The 22508-nt window shown below is 49.1% G+C and overlaps 9 protein-coding genes across 9 annotated transcripts; 5 read left to right on the top strand and 4 right to left on the bottom strand.

Annotated features, from left to right (window-relative positions):
- Window positions 1-394: 394 nt before the first annotated feature.
- On the top strand, window positions 395-731 carry FTJAE_5346 (uncharacterized protein; the record flags this gene model as incomplete). Its single annotated transcript, XM_037351843.1, has 3 exons — window positions 395-405; window positions 460-584; window positions 643-731. 3 exons carry the CDS (start codon window positions 395-397, stop codon window positions 729-731), a joined length of 225 nt encoding a protein of 74 aa, XP_037207509.1.
- A 492-nt stretch (window positions 732-1223) lies between these two features.
- On the bottom strand, window positions 1224-3283 carry FTJAE_5345 (DEP1 regulator of phospholipid metabolism; the record flags this gene model as incomplete). Its single annotated transcript, XM_037351842.1, has 4 exons — window positions 1224-1598; window positions 1651-2134; window positions 2184-2253; window positions 2305-3283. The coding sequence occupies 4 exons, from the start codon at window positions 3281-3283 to the stop codon at window positions 1224-1226; spliced, it is 1908 nt and encodes a 635-aa protein (XP_037207508.1).
- Window positions 3284-3960: 677 nt separating this feature from the next.
- Window positions 3961-5829, top strand: FTJAE_5344 (nucleolar 12; the record flags this gene model as incomplete). The annotated part of the gene is made up of 4 exons (XM_037351841.1): window positions 3961-3971; window positions 4024-4090; window positions 4148-5254; window positions 5347-5829. The coding sequence occupies 4 exons, from the start codon at window positions 3961-3963 to the stop codon at window positions 5827-5829; spliced, it is 1668 nt and encodes a 555-aa protein (XP_037207507.1).
- A 781-nt stretch (window positions 5830-6610) lies between these two features.
- On the bottom strand, window positions 6611-8323 carry FTJAE_5343 (tubulin alpha chain; the record flags this gene model as incomplete). Its single annotated transcript, XM_037351840.1, has 5 exons — window positions 6611-7086; window positions 7140-7643; window positions 7698-8008; window positions 8079-8137; window positions 8312-8323. The coding sequence occupies 5 exons, from the start codon at window positions 8321-8323 to the stop codon at window positions 6611-6613; spliced, it is 1362 nt and encodes a 453-aa protein (XP_037207506.1).
- Window positions 8324-12003: 3680 nt separating this feature from the next.
- FTJAE_5342 (gamma-glutamylputrescine oxidoreductase) lies at window positions 12004-13567 on the top strand (the record flags this gene model as incomplete). The annotated part of the gene is made up of 4 exons (XM_037351839.1): window positions 12004-12023; window positions 12154-12314; window positions 12382-13362; window positions 13539-13567. 4 exons carry the CDS (start codon window positions 12004-12006, stop codon window positions 13565-13567), a joined length of 1191 nt encoding a protein of 396 aa, XP_037207505.1.
- Window positions 13568-15249: 1682 nt separating this feature from the next.
- FTJAE_5341 (aldehyde dehydrogenase) lies at window positions 15250-16109 on the top strand (the record flags this gene model as incomplete). Its single annotated transcript, XM_037351838.1, has 2 exons — window positions 15250-15328; window positions 15532-16109. 2 exons carry the CDS (start codon window positions 15250-15252, stop codon window positions 16107-16109), a joined length of 657 nt encoding a protein of 218 aa, XP_037207504.1.
- Window positions 16110-16835: 726 nt separating this feature from the next.
- FTJAE_5340 (uncharacterized protein) lies at window positions 16836-17993 on the bottom strand (the record flags this gene model as incomplete). Its single annotated transcript, XM_037351837.1, has 2 exons — window positions 16836-17490; window positions 17539-17993. The coding sequence occupies 2 exons, from the start codon at window positions 17991-17993 to the stop codon at window positions 16836-16838; spliced, it is 1110 nt and encodes a 369-aa protein (XP_037207503.1).
- Window positions 17994-20170: 2177 nt separating this feature from the next.
- On the top strand, window positions 20171-20964 carry FTJAE_5339 (40S ribosomal S15 protein; the record flags this gene model as incomplete). Its single annotated transcript, XM_037351835.1, has 4 exons — window positions 20171-20185; window positions 20354-20430; window positions 20543-20839; window positions 20895-20964. 4 exons carry the CDS (start codon window positions 20171-20173, stop codon window positions 20962-20964), a joined length of 459 nt encoding a protein of 152 aa, XP_037207502.1.
- A 280-nt stretch (window positions 20965-21244) lies between these two features.
- FTJAE_5338 (uncharacterized protein) lies at window positions 21245-22128 on the bottom strand (the record flags this gene model as incomplete). Its single annotated transcript, XM_037351834.1, has 3 exons — window positions 21245-21855; window positions 21905-22045; window positions 22095-22128. The coding sequence occupies 3 exons, from the start codon at window positions 22126-22128 to the stop codon at window positions 21245-21247; spliced, it is 786 nt and encodes a 261-aa protein (XP_037207501.1).
- Window positions 22129-22508: the final 380 nt, after the last annotated feature.

The following is a 22508-nucleotide window of genomic DNA, read 5'->3' as shown; positions in this document are numbered from 1 at the left end:
TCCTGCGCTGTCGCTGTTGTTGTTGTTGTCGTTGTCGCTGTCAGGGTTGGTATATTCCAGACCTGAATCTTTGAAATGGCGACGCGAAAGCAAAGAATATGGAACGTGGAAATGGAAACAGACCCTTGCAAGCAAGCAAGCTCCACAAAGAACCTGGAACTAAGGTAAGGAAAGTTCAATCAATAGACGTCACGGTCATACCCCGTCCGGCCGATGTTTAGCCGCAAATATTCTTCTTACCTACCTCAGTACTACAAAGGCGCACCGACATTCACTCGAAGCACATTCGAGATAGACCCATATCTCGCAGCATTTGAGCAATTGGCCCTCTTCAATTGCGTTTTGACCGGGCTCAGGATAAATCTTATAAGAATTGACAACTCGACAATCCAAAATGCCTACCAGGTTTGTTTATTGAATAAGAGTCACTGAAGTGGGCTGATCATGACTCCGAAACAGCCCGCACTCAACATACTACGATCGCCGTCTGCGACAGGGCCCTGCGCTTGTACGAGCACGACGGCCCTATCTTGTCAAAAATGCCGTGACAGGCCTTGGTCTCTTGGCTGTCGTTGGAAGCATCTGTACGCACAGAGAGAGAGAGCTCTTGTGTGATTGTCATCCTCTGCTAACGTGTGCTAGATTGGTATACGCTTAACGCCGTTGGTCAAGACAATTTCGAAGATGTCAAGGTCCCAGATGCGCCCGCGAAGCCATCTGCATCCAAGTAGACAGTTCACCCAAGTGGCTCGGCCACATGTACGATTAAGCGCTGGAATTTCGACACGGGTGCAAGCTGAATAAGAGGGCAAAAGGCAGCGTTGCTATTCATAAGACACACAGAGCAAACCGCCCATAAAACTCCCCATCCTTTCATGTATAACAGGTTTGCCAGCTGTTCTGTGCAGGGTGTGTACAAGTATATGAAGACCTTTGTACAGTGACAGTCAAACAACCGGCTATCCACTACCTACAAAGTAGATGCTTTTCGCTCGACTGATGGCAGTAGACAGATATATACTAGCCGCCGCAGACCAAGGCAATATTCTAATAACGCTCAAGTCCAAATAAAAAGAAAAAGACAGCCCGTCCGCGGCGGTCTAAACCGATCACTTCCCCTGGGTATCACAAAATCCGAGTACAAAAGCAAGATGCCCCATAGTTTTGCCAATTCAGTCCTATCCGAAGGACATGTTCAACCACAAATCCTACACACTCAACGTCTATGTAGCTGCTGCTTTTGTACCGCGGTTGACGCCGGGCAGATTGTTGCCGACCCGTTTGGCTTGGTGAGCCGGGCTAAGTAACGTTCTTGTCAATTCTGGAGACTCCGATAGTCGTGCCGAAAGTGAAGGAGACTGCGCGATTTGGGCGCCAGGAGGCACAGAAGCTTGGTGCGCACCGCGGCTGGTCATATCGTCTGGCGGTGCCTCCGTTGGAGCAGCTGTAGGGTGCATCTTGTGAAGTAAGTGATTTGGATTGGCCCACGGCGTCTCTCGAAGGAATTGTTCACCAGCGGGTCCGAGGCGATCAAATGGCTGAGCATAGTATTCCTCCCGTCGTTGGTTTACTGGCTTATGCCGTGATCGCTTGGCTCGCTTACGATAGTCAGCTCAGTGCTCTGGGAGCTGACCCGCGTTATCAACGTACCTCAATGGCAGCTATATCGTCTTCTAGTTCCGACGGTGTCGCCCCGCTCATCTCGGGGCCTGCGGGGAATCCTTCGTATTTTGCAATCGTAGCTAGTGCTGAGACCTCGGTGTTGTAGGCGATCGCATTTCTCACACGTTGTGCGGGATCCTTGGGGTAGAGCAAGCCGCAGTCCTGCAAGCTGTGTGCGCTTCGCCTTGCCGTTTGGATGTCGTACCACTCTTGGTTAAGTGCTTCTAGGGTCCTTTCTCTCTTCTCACGAACCGCTTGGTAGTACTGCCCCCATATTTGGGCTCGCTGGGCAACGGATCGTCGTTCGTGAGCCTTGAGACGATATTCGTGTTCATTGTTTATTTCGCGTAGTTTTTGTTCTAGTCGGTCATCCAAACACTGCTTCATGTTTAGATACTCGGGATGTGTCGGTTCGCTGGCAAGGAGTGACTGTTCTTCCTCTTCCAGTCGTTCAAGTCGGTCTTTGTAGAGCCTAGACAAGATATCAGGGGGTATATGCTTGATTTCACGACATAACGTACCTGTCACGAAACACCCCAAACATTTCCTCGATAACAGTCCAATCCTTGAAAGCGGCTTGTTTTCGTTCCACTGCAATAAGATAAGTAAGATGACCTGGACCATGAGTAAATTTGTTCTTACGCTCTTCATCATGTGCAGTAGCTGAGTCAACTTCTTCGTCAGCATCTGCATCAGCTTCGTCGTGGTGATCTACGTCTGTTCCTCTAGCGCTTTCGCGCGCGCCATCATGACTTCCGCTGTCAGTGTCCGGATCAAGATCAGCTGCAGCTACAGCTGCTTTTCGTTTGGATCCGCGGGTATTCTTTTTTACGGCACGCGAAAGACGCTCTGCCAGATCAGTCTCTCTGTTGGTAGATCTCTTTTGGGGAGAAGCATCAGTGTCTTCAGCAGGTGTATGTGTGCCGGTGCTTTCATGTGCAGGGGTGGGCCCGTCTTCTTGCAGAATAGTCTCTTCGGGCTGCTGAGGGGTGTTCACATCAGTCGCATGCTCTGAACTTGCTCGTTTTCTAAGCGGCTGTTCGGTTTCTGATTGATCGGCGGCGGGTGAACGCTTCCGCTTCCGCTCTTGGGCGTCATTTTTATGCTCGTCGTCCTCTCCTGCATTGTGCGCAATAGCATGTTTTGTTGGCGAATCTTCGCCGATGGTGGGGGAGCCAGTAGAAGCATCGTCGTCGTCTATTGCAGATTCGTCCTCGTCGTCGTTGTGCAGATTGGCAGTCCTGCGTAGCTTGCTGGGAGTGTGTTCGTAGACTTGACCCTCGTTAAATTGGTCTACCACAACGTCTCGTTGCCTCTGGTGCTTTGGTGTATCATATAGTCGCTCAGTTTCAGCTTCTGTGACGTTGCCATCCGAGGGTACGTCGGAATGGGCCTCAGAGAGAACGCTGTCCGAGTCGGAGGTAGGTGGTGGCTTCTTTCGAGGGCTGCGCCTGACGCTATCTTCGTCATCATGATCGAGATTCATATGCTCAATGTCTTCGTCGTTGTCGTCCTTCGTGTCGACCTCACTGAGGGGGCTGGAGATGTTGCTGTCCTCATGATCGGCAACTCCAAGCGCCGGGGAGGAGAGAGGCGGAGGTGCGGAAGCAGTGGCAGCCATGGCTGCAAAAGGACGCGATTACGTGTCTTTATAATGGCTCAATGGAACTATTGTGTTTTCTCGTATCGTAAGGCTGTAAACAGTGCTTTAGTCGATCGCAAGGTCGTGGAAGCGCGCCCGTGGTGACGGGTGACGAGGAATGGTCGCTAGACAATCGAGGACGCAGGATCTTGGAGTGGGAGCGTGAGAAGGTGAATGTGAGCTAAGAAACAACGGATTGGGTCGATCTCTGTCCGGCATGAGAGATTCCAAAGAGGAATTTGAGGTAAGGAAGAGGCAGGAAACTTGTATTCGACAATGGGCTGGTGGAGGTGAACGGAGAGTAGAGAGAGGGAATGAGATGAGTGCGGTGCGGCCCCGGTTTGCGCTGGCTGCCCTGAGCGTCTCTACCTACCTTAGGCTTGGGGCGAGCGCCGAAGCGGCCCTGCTGAGAGAATGACGGGGCCCGTAAAAAGGCGGCCCTTGACGGCAGAAATGCTCACTGTCAGTGCCACGAGAGCTTATCGATTGGCTAAGGTTATCGAACCAATAGCCATGTCCCGAGCAATCTGATTGTGGGTATTCCGTACTGGACCTGGGACTTTTTTCTGGCCATGTCTTTTTCGTCGCAGTTCAAAAGAGTGCACAAGAGTCGGCAACTTTTCCAATTCAGCACAAACAGTACTGAATCTGACACAATGGCAAAACGGTAAGCTGCTGATCCTCAACGCCTTCACGGACAAAGATCTAACAAAAAACAGTTCAAAGAGCCTGACAGCTTCTTCCAAGGCGGTGGACCCCACCCTCGACGCTCTTTTTGCGTCCAGTGTAAGTTTTTCTTGCGACATCTAGCCATTTGACTAGATCCATACTTATCATTTGCAGGCTGGTCCTGTCCAGGCTCCCGTCAAGTCAAGATACTCGACTTTGGTGGAACAAAAGGCTCGGGAACCCCCCAAGCCAAGGGTGCAGCTCGAAGAACAAGACGCCGACGATGAGGTCCTCTCTGAGATTAGCGAGGAGCTGAGCTTCGAAGAAGATGGCCCCTCAGATGAGGAAGAGGAAGGGTCTGACGCTTCGGAGCCAGAGGGGGAGAGTGAAGACGAGCAAGGGGAAGAGGAAGGGGAAGAGGAAGAGGAAGAATCTTCAAAAGAGCCCATGAAAGATGCGCCAGTAGAGCTCGACGACATTATTGATGCGACAGAAGACAAGCCAAACAAGGAACGGAAACGAAAGAGAAAAAACGAGAACGACGATCTGGAGGGCAAATACCTGGACAAACTTGTTGCGGAGGAGGAAGCTGAGCGCGCCGGCAAGCGACAAAAGAATGATGCTCTGAATAAGACCGAAAAGGCTGTCGCGGAGGATAATGATGCCGGCAACGACAGCGACATTCCCGTCCATGAGACCCTCGCCAAGGACAACAAATCGTCAGACCTTGAGAAGGCAGCGCGAACAGTCTTTCTCGCCAATGTGTCCACAGAAGCAATCAATTCCAAGACCGCCAAGAAGACCCTCATGGCCCATCTGTCATCCATTTTGGATAAAGATGCCACTCCCCCGCAAACTATCGAGTCACTGCGTTTCCGTTCCGTGGCTTTCGCAGGCGGCTCTCTCCCTAAGCGAGCAGCTTACATTACCAAGAGCCTGATGGATGCAACGACCAAGTCCGCCAATGCATATGTCGTGTACTCAACCTCGGCGGCTGCTCGCAAGGCTGCCGCAGAACTTAATGGTACCCAGGTCCTCGAAAGGCACCTGAGAGTCGACAACGTCGCCCACCCCAGTCCCACAGATCACCGCCGATGTGTGTTTGTTGGCAACCTCGGGTTTGTTGATGATGAGACCGTCTTGAACACCAACGCGGATGGCGACACTACGGAGAAGAAAAAGAACAAGATCCCATCCGATGTCGAAGAGGGTCTTTGGCGAACTTTTAGCACTCAGGGCAAGGTTGAAAACGTCCGAGTAGTTCGAGATTCCAAGACTCGTGTAGGCAAAGGTTTCGCCTATGTCCAATTTTATGCAAGTCCACAATTGTCTTACTTAGTTCGATCGGACCAGCTGCTAACATGATTTTCCAGGATGGCAACGATGTCGAGGCAGCCTTACTCCTTGATGGCAAGAAATTTCCTCCCATGTTACCGCGTAAGTTGCGAGTCACTCGAGCCAAGGATCCGCGCAAGACAGCTCTCGCCCAAGAGCGAGCCAGGGGCAAGAACATCGTTCCTAATGGCGCCGCCAAGAGCACAAAATACAGACACAAGGCTACACCTCAGGAGCAGTCCATGGCTGGACGTACAAGCAAGCTTCTCGGCCGCTCGGCCGCCGTGCAGCAACGCCACAAGAAGCGACCCTCAACACAGGGTTCTTCCGAGGATGCCCAGAACATTCCGTCTAGTATCAAAGGACCCGAACAGTTCGTTTTTGAAGGCCGCCGTGCTTCATCTAAGGACGGCACACCCAAAGATCTTAAACTTGGCAAGAAGGGCAAGGGCAAGGGCAGATCTGGCAGGCCCCAAAACCGAGGCGCAAGGAGAGCTGCCGAGTGGAAGAAGAAGAGCTGAGCGTTTTATGACGGATAGCACTCATATCGCTGGTGGTTGACATGTGAGATATGTGCTCTTTTCATACGTGATGAGGACGAGGATGGTGTTGTTAAAAAGAGGGCCCCACGCCCCGGAAAGTTTGCCAGTGATTTTTCGGCCTTGGCCGCCCTGGCAAGTTCTGGCCGCTTATATGAGAGACAAAGGTACTTGTATACTTATCGGGGGGGTGTTGAAAAGTTCATAGAGTTGTACAGAGTTCACCAGTATACAAAGCACTAATTTTGGCTGATGTATTCAATGCCTACGTCCTTTTGTAGTTTTTGTGTCAATATTCAGAATTCTAAAATGGAATCTTACTACAAATCATGGTTACATCACGACTTCGTGGGAGCTAGCCCAGAACGTTGTTTTGGTATAGGAGTGGTTCTCATATCAACGAAATTACACGAGGCCGTGAGCAAAACTATTTTAATGAAAATGGATATATCATCAATTTTACGTGCCTGCTAACAAAGGCACCAAGCTTGCGTCGAGGGATAGTCTCGTCTATCAGGGCCTGGCACCAACATTCAAGACCATGTACTAACGGGGTACCCTGAGCCAAACTCTGGCGCTTGGTGACCAACATCTTTACCCCCTGATGTGTGCCACCTCAAAAATCTCGGGAATCTTAAACAACTTCCTCCACAACTCTTTTCTGTACATTGCTTCGCGGGCGTGAGCCCTGTCCGAGCCATCGCTTAAAACATGTCGTCAAAGAAGTCGAAAGAGATTACATAAACTCGCCTTGTTCGATCGTTTAGTACTCGAGCTCCTCCTCAGGCTCAAAGGAGTCGGCAGCAACCTCCTCATAATCCTTCTCCAGAGCAGCAAGATCCTCTCTGGCCTCGGTGAACTCGCCTTCCTCCATACCCTCACCAACGTACCAGTGGACGAAAGCACGCTTGCTGTGCATGAGGTCGAACTTGTAGTCGAGCCGGGACCAAGCCTCAGCGATGGCGGTGGTGTTGGAAAGCATAGAGACGGATCGCTTGACGGGGGCAAGGCCTCCAGCCTCAGGAGCGGCGGGGACAGCCATGGGCTTCTGGTAGTTGATGCCGAGCTTGAAACCAGTGGGGCACCACTCGACCAAGTTGAATGAGGCCTTGGCCTTGAGGGCAGCGATGGCGGCGTTGCAGTCGCGGGGAACGACATCACCGCGGTACAGAAGAGCAACAGCCATGTACTTGCCGTTTCGGGGATCGCAGACAACCATCTGGTTGTTGGGCTCGAAGCCTGTGGGGAGTCAGTATCTTGGAGGATGCGCCTATAACATGAGCAGTACTTACACTGGAAAGTAAGCTCCTGGACCTTGAAGCTCTCGTGCTCACTCTTGGCAGAGGAGATGACAGGGGCGTAGCTGATGAGAGGGTAGTGAATTCGAGGGTAGGGAACCAAGTTGGTCTGGAACTCGTTGAGATCGACGTTGAGAGCACCGTCAAATCGGAGAGAGGATGTGATGGAGCTGACAACCTGGGCAATGAGGCGGTTTAGGTGCTCGTACGAGGGTCGAGGGATATCGAGGTTGCGACGGCAAATGTCGTAAACAGCCTCGTTATCGACGAGGAAGGTACAGTCAGAGTTCTCGATAGTGCTGTGAGTAGAGAGAACAGCGTTGTAAGGCTCAACGACGGCAGTTGAGGTTCGGGGAGCAGGGTAGACGGCGAACTCGAGCTTAGACTTCTTGCCGTACTCGGTAGAGAGACGCTCGAGGAGAAGAGCACCGAAACCAGAACCGGTACCACCACCGAAGGAGTGGAAGATCAGGAAACCCTGAAGAGACTGGCAGTTGTCTGAATTGTGCGGTTAGCGTTGAGTACAAGTACAGAGGCGTCGAAAGAGCTCACCGGCGACGCGACGAATGCGGTCAATGACATTGTCAACCATCTCCTTGCCAATGGTGTAATGACCACGAGCATAGTTGTTGGCGGCATCCTCCTTGCCGCTGATCAACAACTCGGGGTGGAAAAGGTTACGGTATTCGCCAGTTCGGATCTCGTCAATGGGAGAGGGGTCGAGATCGACGAAGAGAGATCGAGGAACATGCTTGCCGCTGCTGGTCTCAGTGAAGAATGTCTCGAAAGAGCCAGGGTCACCAATATCGGGAGCATTGGGGTCGGGGCGACCATCGGGGCCGAGACCGTGCTCGAGAAGGTAGCTATTCAGATGCCAGTCAGCTTCAGTTTCGTGAGGGTGGCGTTGTTTGACAATCCAGGGAGACAACGTACAGCTCCCAAGCAGAGTTACCGAGCTGGGTACCAGCCTGGCCCAGGTGGAGGTGAAGAATCTGGATAGCAGAGAATCAGCATCGCGAGGTCGGATGGCAGCTTCAACGGGTAATAAGGGGGAGCCCCAGCTGCTCAGCTCCAGACACCAAGTGGAACACACAAAGGGTATCTCGAGCAGAGCGAAGCAATGCACTGCAGCGGAGAGACGGGCTGCAGCATAATTGTAGACATACCTCGCCCTTCATTTTGTCTGGATGAAGCTAAAGAAGCTACGACGAGAGGATTGAAGTCGGGGGAGAAAAAAGACGGGGAGAGAAATACTGTACGCGCGCAGCGCTTGAAGGGGGAAGGGGAAGAAGGGGCCTGAGGTGGTGATGGTTTTCGGGGTGGGTGTTTGGAGTTCCAATCTGTGGGTGCGCTGGTGCAGTGGGACATCCAATTGGTGGCGGGGTCGTCAACAAACATTGCTCGGCCCGCCAGAGCTATCTGGAGGTACATGTGCAACAGGTAAATTTTGGCAGTGCCAGCACGTACCTGAGGTGCCTCTCACCGCCAATTGACAGGGAAGCCTGGGGACCCTTGACAGTGGGAGAACTGCGCTTGCAAGGGGCATTCAGGTGGGATCTGCTCACCCAGGAATGGTTTGTTGGCATTAGATTCAGTGATAGGTCAGAGAGAGAGTTGATAGGTGAGGTACCTATTGAACAGCTGCAGTGTATTGACTCTCAAGGCTTTCATCCGGGTAGCTAGCATCCTAGCCTTAGGGAGCAAGAAAACACCAGACCTAAGTATAAGGTGATAAAATAAACTCCACAAAAGCTACCCTAAATTCTTACTAAGTTACCTAAATCTTTTTGTCAGTTTGCTCAAGGCTCCGAGTTTTATTTCCTCCCCTAGCCTAGTCATCACTTACAACAGTGTCCGTAGCCTTTTAGCTTTTAGCTACAGAATTGCGACATGTCGATTCCAATTGGAGAGTGGGGGAGAGTATTGAACTAAAAACACTTGTAGCTGCCTATGCCTGTATTTTAATGTAACTACTCCGTATATCTCGATCTTCTTCATGGCCCTTGGGGCGCAAGAAAACATCAGGCTTTTATATGGGATACCAAATGAAATTCAGTAAAAGGTATGCCAAACTTATGCTAAATCTATGCTAAGTTACCTAAATCCTTTTGTCATATAGGATCAAGATCCTGTGTTTTCTTTCCTCCCCTAGCTGGCCTCTTTACAGCTACCATTGCATATAGAATCGCCGCTCGTGGACATTTCTTGATTCCTACCTGGTCCAGTCTGGTCACAACTTCAATGACTTCTAGCCGAGGCGTGTATTAATTGCGGTGCCTGAAATCATCGCTCTAGGCTACCAGATATAGGAATGCGGCAAGGCACCAGGATATCAAGCTCGGGGCGGAATTTTCAGTGACGCCGAAGAACTATGCTGGTGACGGAAGCTACCAGTACAATGAGACTCGCTGACTGCAGACAACACCCTATTAGACAGTAAATATCGTCAGAGGATTGGTTCTCATCCAATATTCCGGGAAAGCCTATTAAAGCACTCATGTGCCAATCCTCCTTGACTCCGGAAGTCCTGTTCGTGAGTGGTGAGCTATAGAACTATCCTGAGCTCGTCGGACATCGGGAAGTAAAAACCTCAGGATGTGTATTCTAAAAGTAAGAAAACTTATAGCTGAATTTAGTATAAATTTACTGTCAGTAATCTTTGTAGTGTTTCTTTGGGCTTTCTTACCTCCCCTATACACTTTGTTCTTGTGATGGCGCTACCACTCAAAGAAATTAAGGCTTATGATCAAACCTATTATATCAATATTGTTCGACAACAACTCCACCGTCGTTTAACCATATATATGAACACAACTAGATACTGATGTAGGCGCTGCTGTATCTTGAGAATATTCACTAGTCGGAATGGACAGTCATACAAGGAGTAAGAAGGACGATAAGATATATTTTTGTATCTCATGGAGATGACAACTTCGCTCGACCTATGATGCATAAAAAACCCCAAAGGGCCCATGGCAACGAGCACTAAAGGCAATGGCTACACAGACATATTGCCCTTGAAAAGTATTCAACGTCATGCACATCTCAGAGCCTGCCAAGCACTCGTGGAGCAAATTTTCATATCATCCGTGCCATAACTTCGACCGATCTGCTTCAGCAAGACGCACCTAAGCAGAAGAACTTACTGGAGAGCCATTGCTTGAATTCGGCATTCTCGTGTTGTTGTCTCGAGCTTGGTGGGAAAGACAACCTAGAGCTGGTATATGATTGAAATGGCCAAAGAAGGGGTAATTACAAATATTGATACACTGGAAGCTAGATAGCTAGTAACGGAATAGGCAACAGAGTCCACTGACAGAAAACGAGATGCTAATCTTTCACGATGAAAATACCTAAGACTTCACTCCCTCAATATACGTTTCGCTACGCGATTCGCCAGAACCTTCCTGGCTCAAACCATGGTCATGCTCGCGCTATCTCCAAGCCTTCAGCATTATTTGGTTAATCCCCTTGTAATGACGGGAGCCATGTGAAAACCACAGGAGGGCAGAGAGTAAAACGGCACCCAAGAATACGGCCATAGTTCAGGGTCGATCCAGTCCAATCTGCCTAGGGGGAAGCATTCCATTATCGTCATATATACGGCCGTCAAGAAACCCAGGACATGGACAGGTTTGCTAGGTCGGCCCATATTCCACGGGCCCGGAACCCATCGTCCGCTGTCGAAGATTCTGAATATCATGGGTAGTGCGTACAATACCATGATCGCAATGACAGCAAGGAAGTAGATGGTCTCGGAAGCAATAGGAGAAAATCCTAGACACAGCATAAACATGCCGCCAACCGTGAGAAACATCGTTGTACGAATTGGCATATTGCTCCGGGGTGAGACGTAAGAGAGTTTATCGTTGAAGAGCATCCCCCCATCCCGTGCAAAGGCAGCTGTCTGACAAGACATCATGACCAAAACGGCCGCGCCACCGATGGAAGTGTTTAGGAATATGATCAGCAGGGAAACTCCCGCGGCCTTGAGACCAGCATCTCGAGTATGAAGTAGAGGTAATTTAGTGACTTACGAGGCATTGCCATTGTGAGTGACATGGCGCCCAGAGACCGAAACACTCTTGCGTATGAGGGGCTATAACCAAAATCGTGAACAGCCGCATCTTGAAAAAGTCTGAAGCGATGGAGTTGCGAGTTCCATCTTCTTGTCGGCATCAGGGTCTCTATCAAGTATAGATGCCATGTTGAGTTATCAGCTTTCAATTCAAGTTAAAAGTGTTTGAGATTTATTCAAGATAAAGAAAAGTTAAGAGAGACATAAGATAGAATGGAGAAAGGCTCGGGAGGAGTGTGTCCCTCTGATCAGAGAACAAAATTTTCAAGTGCCATTGAATATAGGTACTAACTATATATCTATCATCTAACTTAGAGACGACAAGATCAAGAACAGTGTTAACCAATCGCAGTAGATCGGCATGCCCCAGATAGAGTTATCTTTCAGGTATCGTATCAACTAACCCTGGCTTAGCTGTATTTGATCGCGGGGTAATCATTCATTGGATCCATCACTAGCAGATAGCCTAAGTTAGATAGCTACCTAGCTTCAACTGAGATACAAGATACGCATAAATAGGCCGTCGGGGGTTACCACCTTGTAGTTAGCCACCCAAATGGAAGACAACTATCTATTGACAACAGTACAATATCATTCGCAACTGCTCAACAATAATACTGTCTCAGGGGCTCAATACCATTTCTCTCGGCATCTTGATTCACCGATCATTTCCGGGGTAGTTCGGACCAACCCAGCCTCATGCAGTCACCTACTGGTTACCTGGCGTCTCTGCCAGTCAATAGTCCGACTAAATCCTTCTGGCAGAGCGAACCAGACCCAATGATCAGTAACTACCAATCGTAAGTAGTAATCTATGAATAGCCCTGCCCTTACAAGCTGTACACTCTTTGGGACTAGGTCTTGCTAGTGAGGAGATGGGAAAGATTTGTGCTTCTATCAAAACCGAACTGACTGGAATCATAACTTCAGTGCTGAATTTTCGTCCTCTGCTGATGTTGTTATCATCGGCTCCGGGTTGTCTGGTGCTTTCATCGCCCACCAGTTGCTCAGTTCCAACTCACCCAACAGGCCAAAGTCTGTCGTCATGTTGGAAGCCCGCAACGCAGCGAGCGGTGCTACTGGGAGGAATGGTGAGTGAGATGCATCGCACCGATCAATGAACTATCTCCGTGTGGTACTTACCTTTCCTTTGCTTAGGCGGCCATATAAAGCCCGATTGTTATCGTGGCTTCACATCGTACTCTATCTTACATGATACTGATGTTGCAAGGGCTCAGTGCGAATTTGAAGCCGTCAACTATCAAGAAACCGCGAAATTCATTCAAGAGAATAATCTAGCTGCGGAAGTTGATCTGGTGCAGTATTGTTCAGCCGACGTATACCTGACCCCAGAGTCCTGGAAGACCGGGTTGGCATCGTACAATGGCTTCAAAGAATCTGGCGGCGATGTCTCCGATATCAAGGTACTCAGCAGAGCAGAAGCTGAGGAGTCTCTACGGGTCAAGGGTTGCTCTGGAGCAATCACTTTCCCGGCTGCCAGCCTGTGGCCATATAAGCTCGCAATTGCTGTTTTACGCAAGGGGCTCAACTTGGGACTAAGTCTTCACACCAATACCCCTGTCACAAGTGTATCTCCCGACACCTCAGGACCTTGGAAGGTCTCAACACCCAGAGGGTTTGTGATGGCAAATAAGGTCATCCATGCAACCAACGGCTATGCTTCGTATCTTCTGCCTGAGCTTGATGGGCGAATTATTCCCCTTAAAGGTCATGTTTCCGCCATCACTCCCCCACCGGCTTATATGGACCAGCCTTTGACGACATCTTTTGCTTTCATATCCAACGACAACTACGACTATCTCATCCAAATACCAGGTCCCGAAAAGTACCTGATTTGGGGTGGTGGTGAGGTTGCTCATCCTAGGGGCCTCTCAGGTGGCTTTGGTGACTGCGATGACCGTCATATCGTGTCTGAAGTCGAGTCCTACATTCTGAATGCACCAGTTGAAATCTTCAGCGACTGGAAAGAGTCCAGGGGATCTTCTGGGACTAGCTCTGAGGGTGCCGTGGCATTCTCTTGGAGTGGCATCATGGGCCTGAGCAAGGATCTTCTTCCGTTTCTGGGGGAACTTCCAGGCAAGCCTGGTCAGTATCTGGCCGGTGGATATCACGGACATGGTAGGTCCAGTAGTCCAGTAACTGGAAAGACTTCTTTGCTAATAAAGGTAATTTAGGTATGGCGCGCATCTTTCTGAGTTGCAAGGCTTTTTGTGAGAAATTTCTTGGTGAACCAACGGACCCCCGAGTTCCTACTACTTATTTCGATTTGGCATCACGACTTAAAGACCCAATAGACCTCAAGATCATGGATAGAATAGCATAATTAGCATGAAGTTCAAGATAGGCTCTCAGGAAACTAGTGGTATTTTGATAGAGTTTGCGAGGCTTCACACCTAATTGATAACCATACATGGTGCTTTTGCGATGACACAAAAATCTTCCTTTGCCTCCGATATTGTCTAAACTTCTATTTAAAGGGCACAATCATGAGGTCAGGCTTCTGTAGGAACTTTAGAGCCAGCAGAAAAATGCATGCACAATTGCGAAGCAATGCTTGAACTGGCATATCATTGTAACAATTTCAAGGCGGCAAAGGTATTTTAATTGAACTCCTCAATAAACTCTTGAAACGCCGTTAGAAAACGATGAGCGTGATCCTCCGTATGGCAAATATTCAGAAAAGGAAAACCACTGCGGCAGATCCAAATCCCATGCTGTAACATGTGATAGAATAAAACCCCCATCAACAGGTTCCTATTGAGATGAAGAAACTGTAGTCATATGGTGCTTCCTACCTAGACCAGTGATCTCAAGGTCAGAATAGTGATGTGTTGCACAGATCTCTGACATCTTGTTTCGAATAGTGTCCCCGAGTTTGTTGACGCGACGAATTTCGTCCTCCCTGACCAGATCAGTGGCAGCCAGGGCAGCCGACATAGTGAAAGGGGCAAGAAAACACCGAACCTTAATATAGTATGTGAAAATAAACTTGGCAAAGAGTCCCCTAAACTTAGGCTAAATTTACCTATTATTTTCATCACTTAGGGTCAAGGTCCTGAGTTTTCCTTCCTCCCCTAGCCTCCAGACCCTTCAGGTATTTAGTGGAAATGTCGACCTAATCAGAATCAGCCAATGGAATCACACGGGTCTGAGGCTTTGAGGTAGAGTTCCTTCACCAATATCATCACGTATTCCGTAGAGGTAGTCTAAAGACCAACCCTCTGCCGAAGAGTTACGGTAACCGATGTACTTTTCTGTAAGTTGTTATCCCCAAATAGGTATGTTAAAAAGATAGAAACGTGTGTTTACCATGCCTTGTTTGTTGAGGAGAGCTACTATGCACTAGTTGAAATACGAACAATAATTATTAGTTACGATATCGAGACTATATATCCTACCACTCTCAGCTTCGCAATTTCAATCAAATGACATAGCCCCGTGTACCTCAAATCGATGGATGTGTTGTTTGAACGAAAAGAATATGTGCTGAATAGTATTGGACATGCGTGGCCCACCTACTAACTCAGAAATAAGTTGATACTTTGGACAGTTCAGGATGGTATTACTTCGAAACTGCCTCTAACAAAATCTATACTCATGAAGAAAACCAACTAAAACTACGCTTCTTACCAAATACATAATGAAATAACAATCTGTGTAGCCATAAAACCCAGCAAATCTCTTCTCAATTTACTTGCTGGCGATATATTGGATGGCTACTGACTTAAACCTATCTGTCAAAGGACAAATATCCATCCGGGAACAGCCCTTCTTCATCTTCTTCCCATTGAACAAATCGTTGACCCATGACATATAGTCAGCCTGAGCGGAGTTAGTGACACTGTCGTGGTTCTGGCCTGCGAATGTCAAAAACTTGACTGAAGGCCAGGCTCTTCCTTGCAGGTCTTTTTGTAATGTTCAACTGTAAACTTGATAGGGACAACTCCATCTTCGACCCCTTGAATAATCATCAAGGGCGCCACCAACTTCCAATGACTTTCTCCCATGGAAGTCCTCCTCCATGCCGCAACCGCCGTGCGTACAGCTCTGGCGTATGAGAGTGAGACGTCCGATAGCGGTCTTGGTTAGGTAATCCTCAACGTGTAGCTCTGGGTAGAGATTGGCGATATTAGGTAGGAGATACCTAGGCGGTAAGTCCATTGGCAGAGCCATCTACCGAAACAGGCATGCTGTTCAGATAGTCGATGAGATCGGTCAGGCGGTTAGCTAGGGCGATAGCGACTGAGCCAAGGAAGTCTCCGGCCTTGTTAAGAGTAACTTAACCAGACAGCACCAGCCTCTGGTTGACACGCCAAGCGGTCATTCCGCCTTCACTCTGGTCGACAACCGGTGGAAAGTCTCCTTTGATTGTATTCGAAGACTCAAACTTGGACTTGGCCGCTCAATGGGCTCATCTTGGCTTCACTTCAATGATACTGAAATATCCTGTGGGCCAACCATTCGAAGAGAAAACATACCTCGGACCCCTTGTCAGCAAAGCGCATTTTCACAGAATGCGAGAATACGTCAGTCTCGGAAAGGAAGAGGGGGCAAAAGATATCTTAGATGGCTATATGCCATCTAGGTTCAAAAAGGGGTACTTCGTCAGCCCAAGCATCTTTGTCGACGTTAAGCCGTCGATGCGGATTTACCAAGAGGAGACCTTCGGCCCATGCGCCGTGGTATTAAAGTTCAAAGACGAGGACGAAGCAGTGAGATTGGCTAATGATTCGATGTATGGCCTCGGTAGTGCGCTCTCTACAGAGAACATCAGCAAGGCTCACAACGTCGCCCGTAGGATCGAGGCTGGCATGGTATGGGTGAACAGCAACAATTACTCAGACTTCCGAGTTCCTTTCGGCTGAGTCAAACAAAGTGGCATAGGTAGAGAACTCGGCGAGGCAGGCTTGGAGGAGCAAGAAACTTCTGATATCAAACTAGGCGCTAGAGATGCCTAATCTGAGGCCTACTAAATTTATATCAAACTGTACCAAATCTCTCTCAGTCTCTCTCACCCTCTCAGGATAGAGAGAGGTTCTAGGTTTTCTTGCCTCTTGGCTATGGACGAAGGAGTCTGTAGGTGCGCTGCTTGGATGGTTTCCAGCACGGTCTGAAATTATTGAGAAAAACAAATGAATCTGGTCAATGTGCTTTGTCCATCTCATACTATTCTTCACCTACTCTATCAAGCCCCTTGAGACAAACACTGTTGTCAAAAGTAAGACAATGACTCTTGTTATATGGTTGTCTGCATCAACACCTGACTCTATTGCAGTTTACAATTGCAATTGACAACAAAGGGGGAGGAAACTTCTATTATAAGCATTGGTAAATCAAGAATTTGAAACTTTGATATTAAACTGTACGGGTTTTAATGATGTTTTCCCACCCAACCGCCGTACTCCAAAAGACTTTCGGATATTTTCTCCTGTAAGATGAGTGTATGTAGTTAAAAAGCAAAATAGGCCATAGCAACGTGCTACGGCCGCGCAAAGTGGTATCATAGGTGTGTAGGCCGTTTCCCGTGCAAGTCATGATCCCTCGCTCTCTTCTCACTTCCAGAATTTGATCATTCGCACTTGATTCTAGTCTTAGCCTCGCCGGTTGTCTTCTTGTGACTGCGTCTCAGAACGCTCCAGCTCTTCTATACGGCGTTGAATCGCCTCTTTCTGGACTTGCAACGCCCTGATCTCCTCGTCCCGTGTCGCCGTATCCTCGCTTAGCTGACTATCGTTTTCGGTCATGCTGTTTGAGTCCGTAGCAGCCTCGTAAGCTGGTGGTGGCTCTGCGGTCTGGCGGTTCCTGTCGCGTCGATGGTTGGCGTAGAAATTATCTCCTGGTCCTGGCGAGGTGTGGCGCATGCTTCCCACCGCACCGAGCTCGTGTGCTCGTCTCTTTTCCGTCTTCTTTCGCTCTCTTCGAATGAGCCAAAAGGCAAGTGCTCCTATAGCAAGCAGAACGAAAACCGCTACACCAACACCAATACCGATGCGCGCGCCCAGGGATAAGGATCGGCCATGATGCTCGGTACCTGGGATATCGTCCTCATCCTTGAGTCCAAGTGCATCTTTGTCGCTATCTTTGAACAGGGCCCTTATGGTATAAACAGCAATTGTTGCACCATACAAAGTCGTTGGTGTGTCTGACACAGCATCATAAGTCTGAGCTGTCTGGTTGTACGTGAAAGGAACCGCCAACACGGATGAAATCGAACGTTTACACAAATTGCCATCCAGAGTGTATTCCCTACTGCAATTAGAATGGTACATCTAAACACTTTCTCTCATGACTTACGATGAGCAGCAAATAGCTGTCGTTGTCTCGTCGTCCCGATTCTCACTAGTATCAACGCGCAATGATACGGTGGTCCATCCATGAGGGCATGTGCCTGGACTGTAAACCCCTGTAAGGCCTTTATCGAACATGGCATCGGGATAGCAAGACAATGACTTCGCTCCAGCAATTGGCTGCAAATCAAGCATTGCTGCGAGGCCATCAGAACCCGACTTTGGGACCTTGTTTGCATCAAAAGTCCATGTGCAATCAACAGGCCCGGTCCAAGGTGTGGTCATCGGTGGGAATATCCCGTTATCGTCTAGGTCGTCTTCATTGGTAGGCTTGGGTGCGATCACAAGTGTCGTCGGAGCAGGCGTTGGGTCGGATAGAGAGATGGTTGATGATGGCTCGGCGGAAGCTATTGACGATAACCCAGATGATGTGGACTCATCATCCTCGATCGAAGAAGACATGGTTTTGGTGACCACAATGAGTTGCAGTTAATTGCGAACAACTTTAAGCTTATATGCCAGGCCGATTCGACTACAAGCCGCACCACGAGTGCTCTGCTTGCCGTCAACTCGGCGTATCAATGACAATCGTCACACTTGTCCATCCGGCAATGCGACCAATAGTTTGCGTTCTCGTTGGATAGTAAGGGCGCGTGAAAGATTCGCTGGGTAGGCAATCTGCAGTGTGGGGTTTCGGGCAGACTTGGCTATATCTCAGCTGCAGACAAGAAGACGCGCGTGAAGAGTATCGAGGACAGCGTCTGTAGCAATGTCGAAGGCCATCCGGGCGTAGATATTGTAGAGGAACGAACCGATGGGGATAGATATATAACACAGACGAGCAAGACAAGAAATGGTGACAAATGAATAAAAGGAAAGGAAAGGTTCGTACTCAAGAAACGACAAGAACCAGCCAAGCAAAGCAAAGCAGACAGCAGACAAGTCCATAGCATGCCTGCCGAGCAGCAGCAGCGAGAGGACGGGTACAGTAGCGTTGGTGTTCCCCCTTCTGAGGCCTTTGAAGGCTTGGCGAAATCTTATCACGGGTGGGTGCCGAGAAACGCCAAGGCCTGGATTGCACCGAAACACGTCCACGTTGACCGCTGTGAGTTCTGGGCATTCCCGCATTGCCCTCATTGTCGTAGTCGTCCATAGTAGGTACTATAGTAAGTACTGCACCTAGCTAAGGTGAGGTGAGCTTCTCCCTTAGTAGCTACAGCCCATGGTCGTCACGGATAGTCGTTCAAGAATGTCATCGTCAAGCCTCCATCATAAGACACGCGCAAGCCATCAGAGGTTACTGCGGAAGCGTGGGAGGGAGGGGCCCAATGACCATGACCATGCCCAGTAGCTAACTAGGGCCAATGCTCATCATAGTGGGCTCGTCCAGCCTAAGCCGAGCCTTTTGGCCCAGTGCCACGGTCTTGGCTGATGAGTATCGAATTTCTGGGCATTTGAGAGTCTCTGACACGGGAAATGAAGGCCGCCTTGGTTTGTGCCGAATACGCCGGCTTGGAAGTCTTGGAACATGCACACCAAGCCGCAACCAATCCCATTCCCTAGATAAAAAGGCAGAAAATTCCGTCTTGGCCGTAACCATCAGTCATGAGATCAATTCACCGTTCTACTTTCTCAACTCACTTTCGCATTTTCATTACTGAAGAGAAACCGCCTTGACTTGTTCAAGCAAATGAATGTCGATTGACTGTCAAAGCACAACGCCCAGTAAACTTGATACTCTTGGCGTTGCACGCCAATGTAGGACGAAACCACACAAAAATATGACAAGAATCAATAATCCTAAGATGTGCTGAAGAAGGCGAGCCGCGAGTCTTGGCTGGATCTATTCGCTTCTTTCATCCCAATCAGCATCTATTCTCAGACGATTTGCAGAGGGAAAAGGGAATAGGGTTGCTCAGAAGCTCGGTTGGCTGCCGAGAGATCATGGCTGGTGACAGCAGACTGCCAATAAGGTTACAGTAACACATGCCTGCCAGCCAGCCAGGACAACCACTTATACGGCTAGATGATTGAAGAATCAAGTGCCAACTCAACAAGCTCGCCGGGAGTTCAAGGAGTAGGTACCTATTCAAGATAACTACCGGTCTCTTCGAGTCTACGCTATCCTTCCATAGCATCCAATTGTACAGGATCTGAATGTGATGGCCACTACACTATCTCGTATAACTGTTGTTGCTGCGATGGGCTTTCGTACCATGAAGGTCGAGAAGATTCCACTTGGATGTCTTCGCTAATATACAATGATCGGCCATATAAGAATGTCACCACTATCTCAGTTTACACGATCGACCTAGGTACTAGGTAGGTACTAGTTAGAAGCTACTAATCAATGTGAAAAGACTCGAGACATCGTCTCATGAATTCGATACCGAGCTTCGCATCCCCATAAAATATCGGAATTGCGGAGCTCATTTCTTCCGTCGCTGGAATCAGTGTACGTACCTCAATTTCCACAATCACAGTTTCGAACAATCACGTGATGAGGGGCGAAGGGCAGGAACCCTACATCGCTCTTTCCCTGTGCGCCTAAGCGATTGTTGCAACAACCGCCTTCAAATCGACCCCAGCCAGGCCATCAGTTTTCCGCTCAGCGAATTCAACAACACAACACCGCGATCATGGCTGACGAATACGTACGTGTGCTCTCGATATATCCCTTCCTCTCTGGAAATAGAAAACATACATCCGCCGCCGGCATGGCTTCCTCGACTCCCGCCCGCTACCCACGATGATGATGACGATATTGGAGACATGGAGAGAATACCAAAAAGAGCTTGACTGACTTGTCTTCCGGGTGATAGGACGCCGAGCAGGCTGCCGAGCTCAAGAGAAAGAGAGCGTTCCGAAAGTTCTCCTACCGAGGAATCGACCTTGATCAGTATGTTGCCACTGCACGATTTCTGCGCCTCGATGCTGGAAGATAAAAAACTGCGAGGACGCACCCCCGAGCGAACGGAACCCATGCTGATGTTTTTTTTTCCACCTCACAGGCTCCTTGACCTCTCCTCCGACCAGCTTCGCGATGTTGTCCACGCTCGTGCCCGCCGCAGGATCAACCGTGGCCTGAAGCGCCGCCCCATGGGTCTCATCAAGAAGCTCCGAAAGGCTAAGCAGGAGGCTCAGCCCAACGAGAAGCCCGACCTCGTCAAGACCCACCTCCGAGACATGATTGTCGTCCCCGAGATGATTGGCAGTGTCATTGGTATCTACTCCGGCAAGGAGTTCAACCAGGTCGAGATCAAGCCTGAGATGGTTGGTCACTACCTGGCTGAGTTCTCTATCTCATAGTATGTTTCTACTGTCACCTCCAACAAGGGAAAATATGGCTAACCCTCCCTCTAGCAAGCCTGTCAAGCACGGTAGGCCCGGTATTGGTGCCACGCACTCTTCTCGATTCATTCCCCTCAAGTAAGAAGGCTGCGGTCTTGGGTGGTTTCTGCATTCATGGACATTTTGGGCGAAAAGGACTGGTTCTGGTAGATGGGCAAAACATCTATCAAAAACACTGATGACAATGGGTACCATGATTAGTACAATAAAGGAGCATTGTCCGCTTGATGACTATCCTCGACTACCGCTGATGCCTGACAATTGTGATAATGCTTTTAAAATCCCATGTCCCACAAACCCTTGCTACCCTACCCTAGCTAACCTGCTGAAATGAAAAGCCTCAGTCTCAAGTTCTGATGACATCATTCACTTGGTGGTTCGGCGGTCTGGGACATGTCGCGCGGGTAAAGTTTTGCGAAAAGTCTCTTGAGTTGGCGTTTCCGCCACTTCCATGTACGTTCTCTGGTTTTGCAAAGTGAACAGACGAAGCGTGTTCGGGTCTGACCGAAGCCAATGCATATCTCATCGCCTTTTCTGACATCCTTCAAAAGCGTCAATGTAATGTCGTAAGTTTCACCAATTCGGAATGTTGCCTGTGCACAGTCTGGGCAAGCACGGTGGGTTTCGGACGCCAAACTACTAATTATAGCTGTGGTGATCGAAGGCTTGCAGTTGTGGTCTCGTTTGAACTTGTCGAAGCATTCAGCTCCCGTTGGGTTCAAGTCTTTGCGCCGCCAAGCAGAAGGCTCTCCAAACTGGGGGGGAACCTCAAATAATGGTTGTTCTGAGCCGATGATCTTGTGGCCTTGAGGAAGGTCACAGGGGGCAAAAACTCCAACCTGAAAGCGAATGTCGGCGTGGCTCTCCCCATCGTTAGTCGATACAGAAGCCTCTCGTGCGTTTGATGACAAATTTGCAGGGTTTGCATTTTCGGGAGCTTGCTCATCACGAGATGACTGCTGAATCATGTGTTCTGCTAATGGGATGAGCATCTTATCACAGGTTGTTTATTTTGTTCTTACCACTATCATTCCGGCTCTCCCCCTCGTTAGTCGATACATGAGCCTCTGGTGGGTTTGATGACAAGTTTGCGGGGTTTGTATCTTCAGGAGCTTGGCCTTCGGGAGCTTGCTCGTCGGGAGGTGACTGCTGAATCATGTCTTCTGCTAATGGTATGAGCATCTTATCACAGGTTGTTTATTTTGTTCCTACCACTATCATCCCCACCGCTCTGGTTGGTAGTCATGTTGCTAGTTTCTTATTGAGTTAAACTTCGTGCTAGAAAAAGACTGTTTGGATCCAAGACGGATGATGATGGCGACCGAAGTCGATGAATTATTGCTGAAAGTACCTTATATGTTTAGAAGAGAGATGGCAAAGCGTAACTCGACTTCGCAGGATGGATGGTTAGTAGGAAATGCTAAGCGCAAGGTAGGTGAGTGTTAGGAAAGAGCTGGGCGCCGTGAGAGGGTAGGTGCTTCGAGGCAATGGTGTTGACAATGAATATTGAGAAGGAGCGGGAGGCCGTTTGGAGAGCACACGGAGCGAACTCGCTTCGGTATGCAAGATCGAATCAGCAGGAAACTGTGTTTAATAACTCAATGGAAAAATGAATTCATAGGTATG

Source organism: Fusarium tjaetaba (assembly GCF_013396195.1).
Source record: "Fusarium tjaetaba strain NRRL 66243 chromosome Unknown NRRL66243_c0000103, whole genome shotgun sequence".
Taxonomy (NCBI): domain Eukaryota; kingdom Fungi; phylum Ascomycota; class Sordariomycetes; order Hypocreales; family Nectriaceae; genus Fusarium; species Fusarium tjaetaba.
Note: the sequence above shows the minus strand (reverse complement) of the source record. Positions and strands in the feature narration are given on the sequence as shown.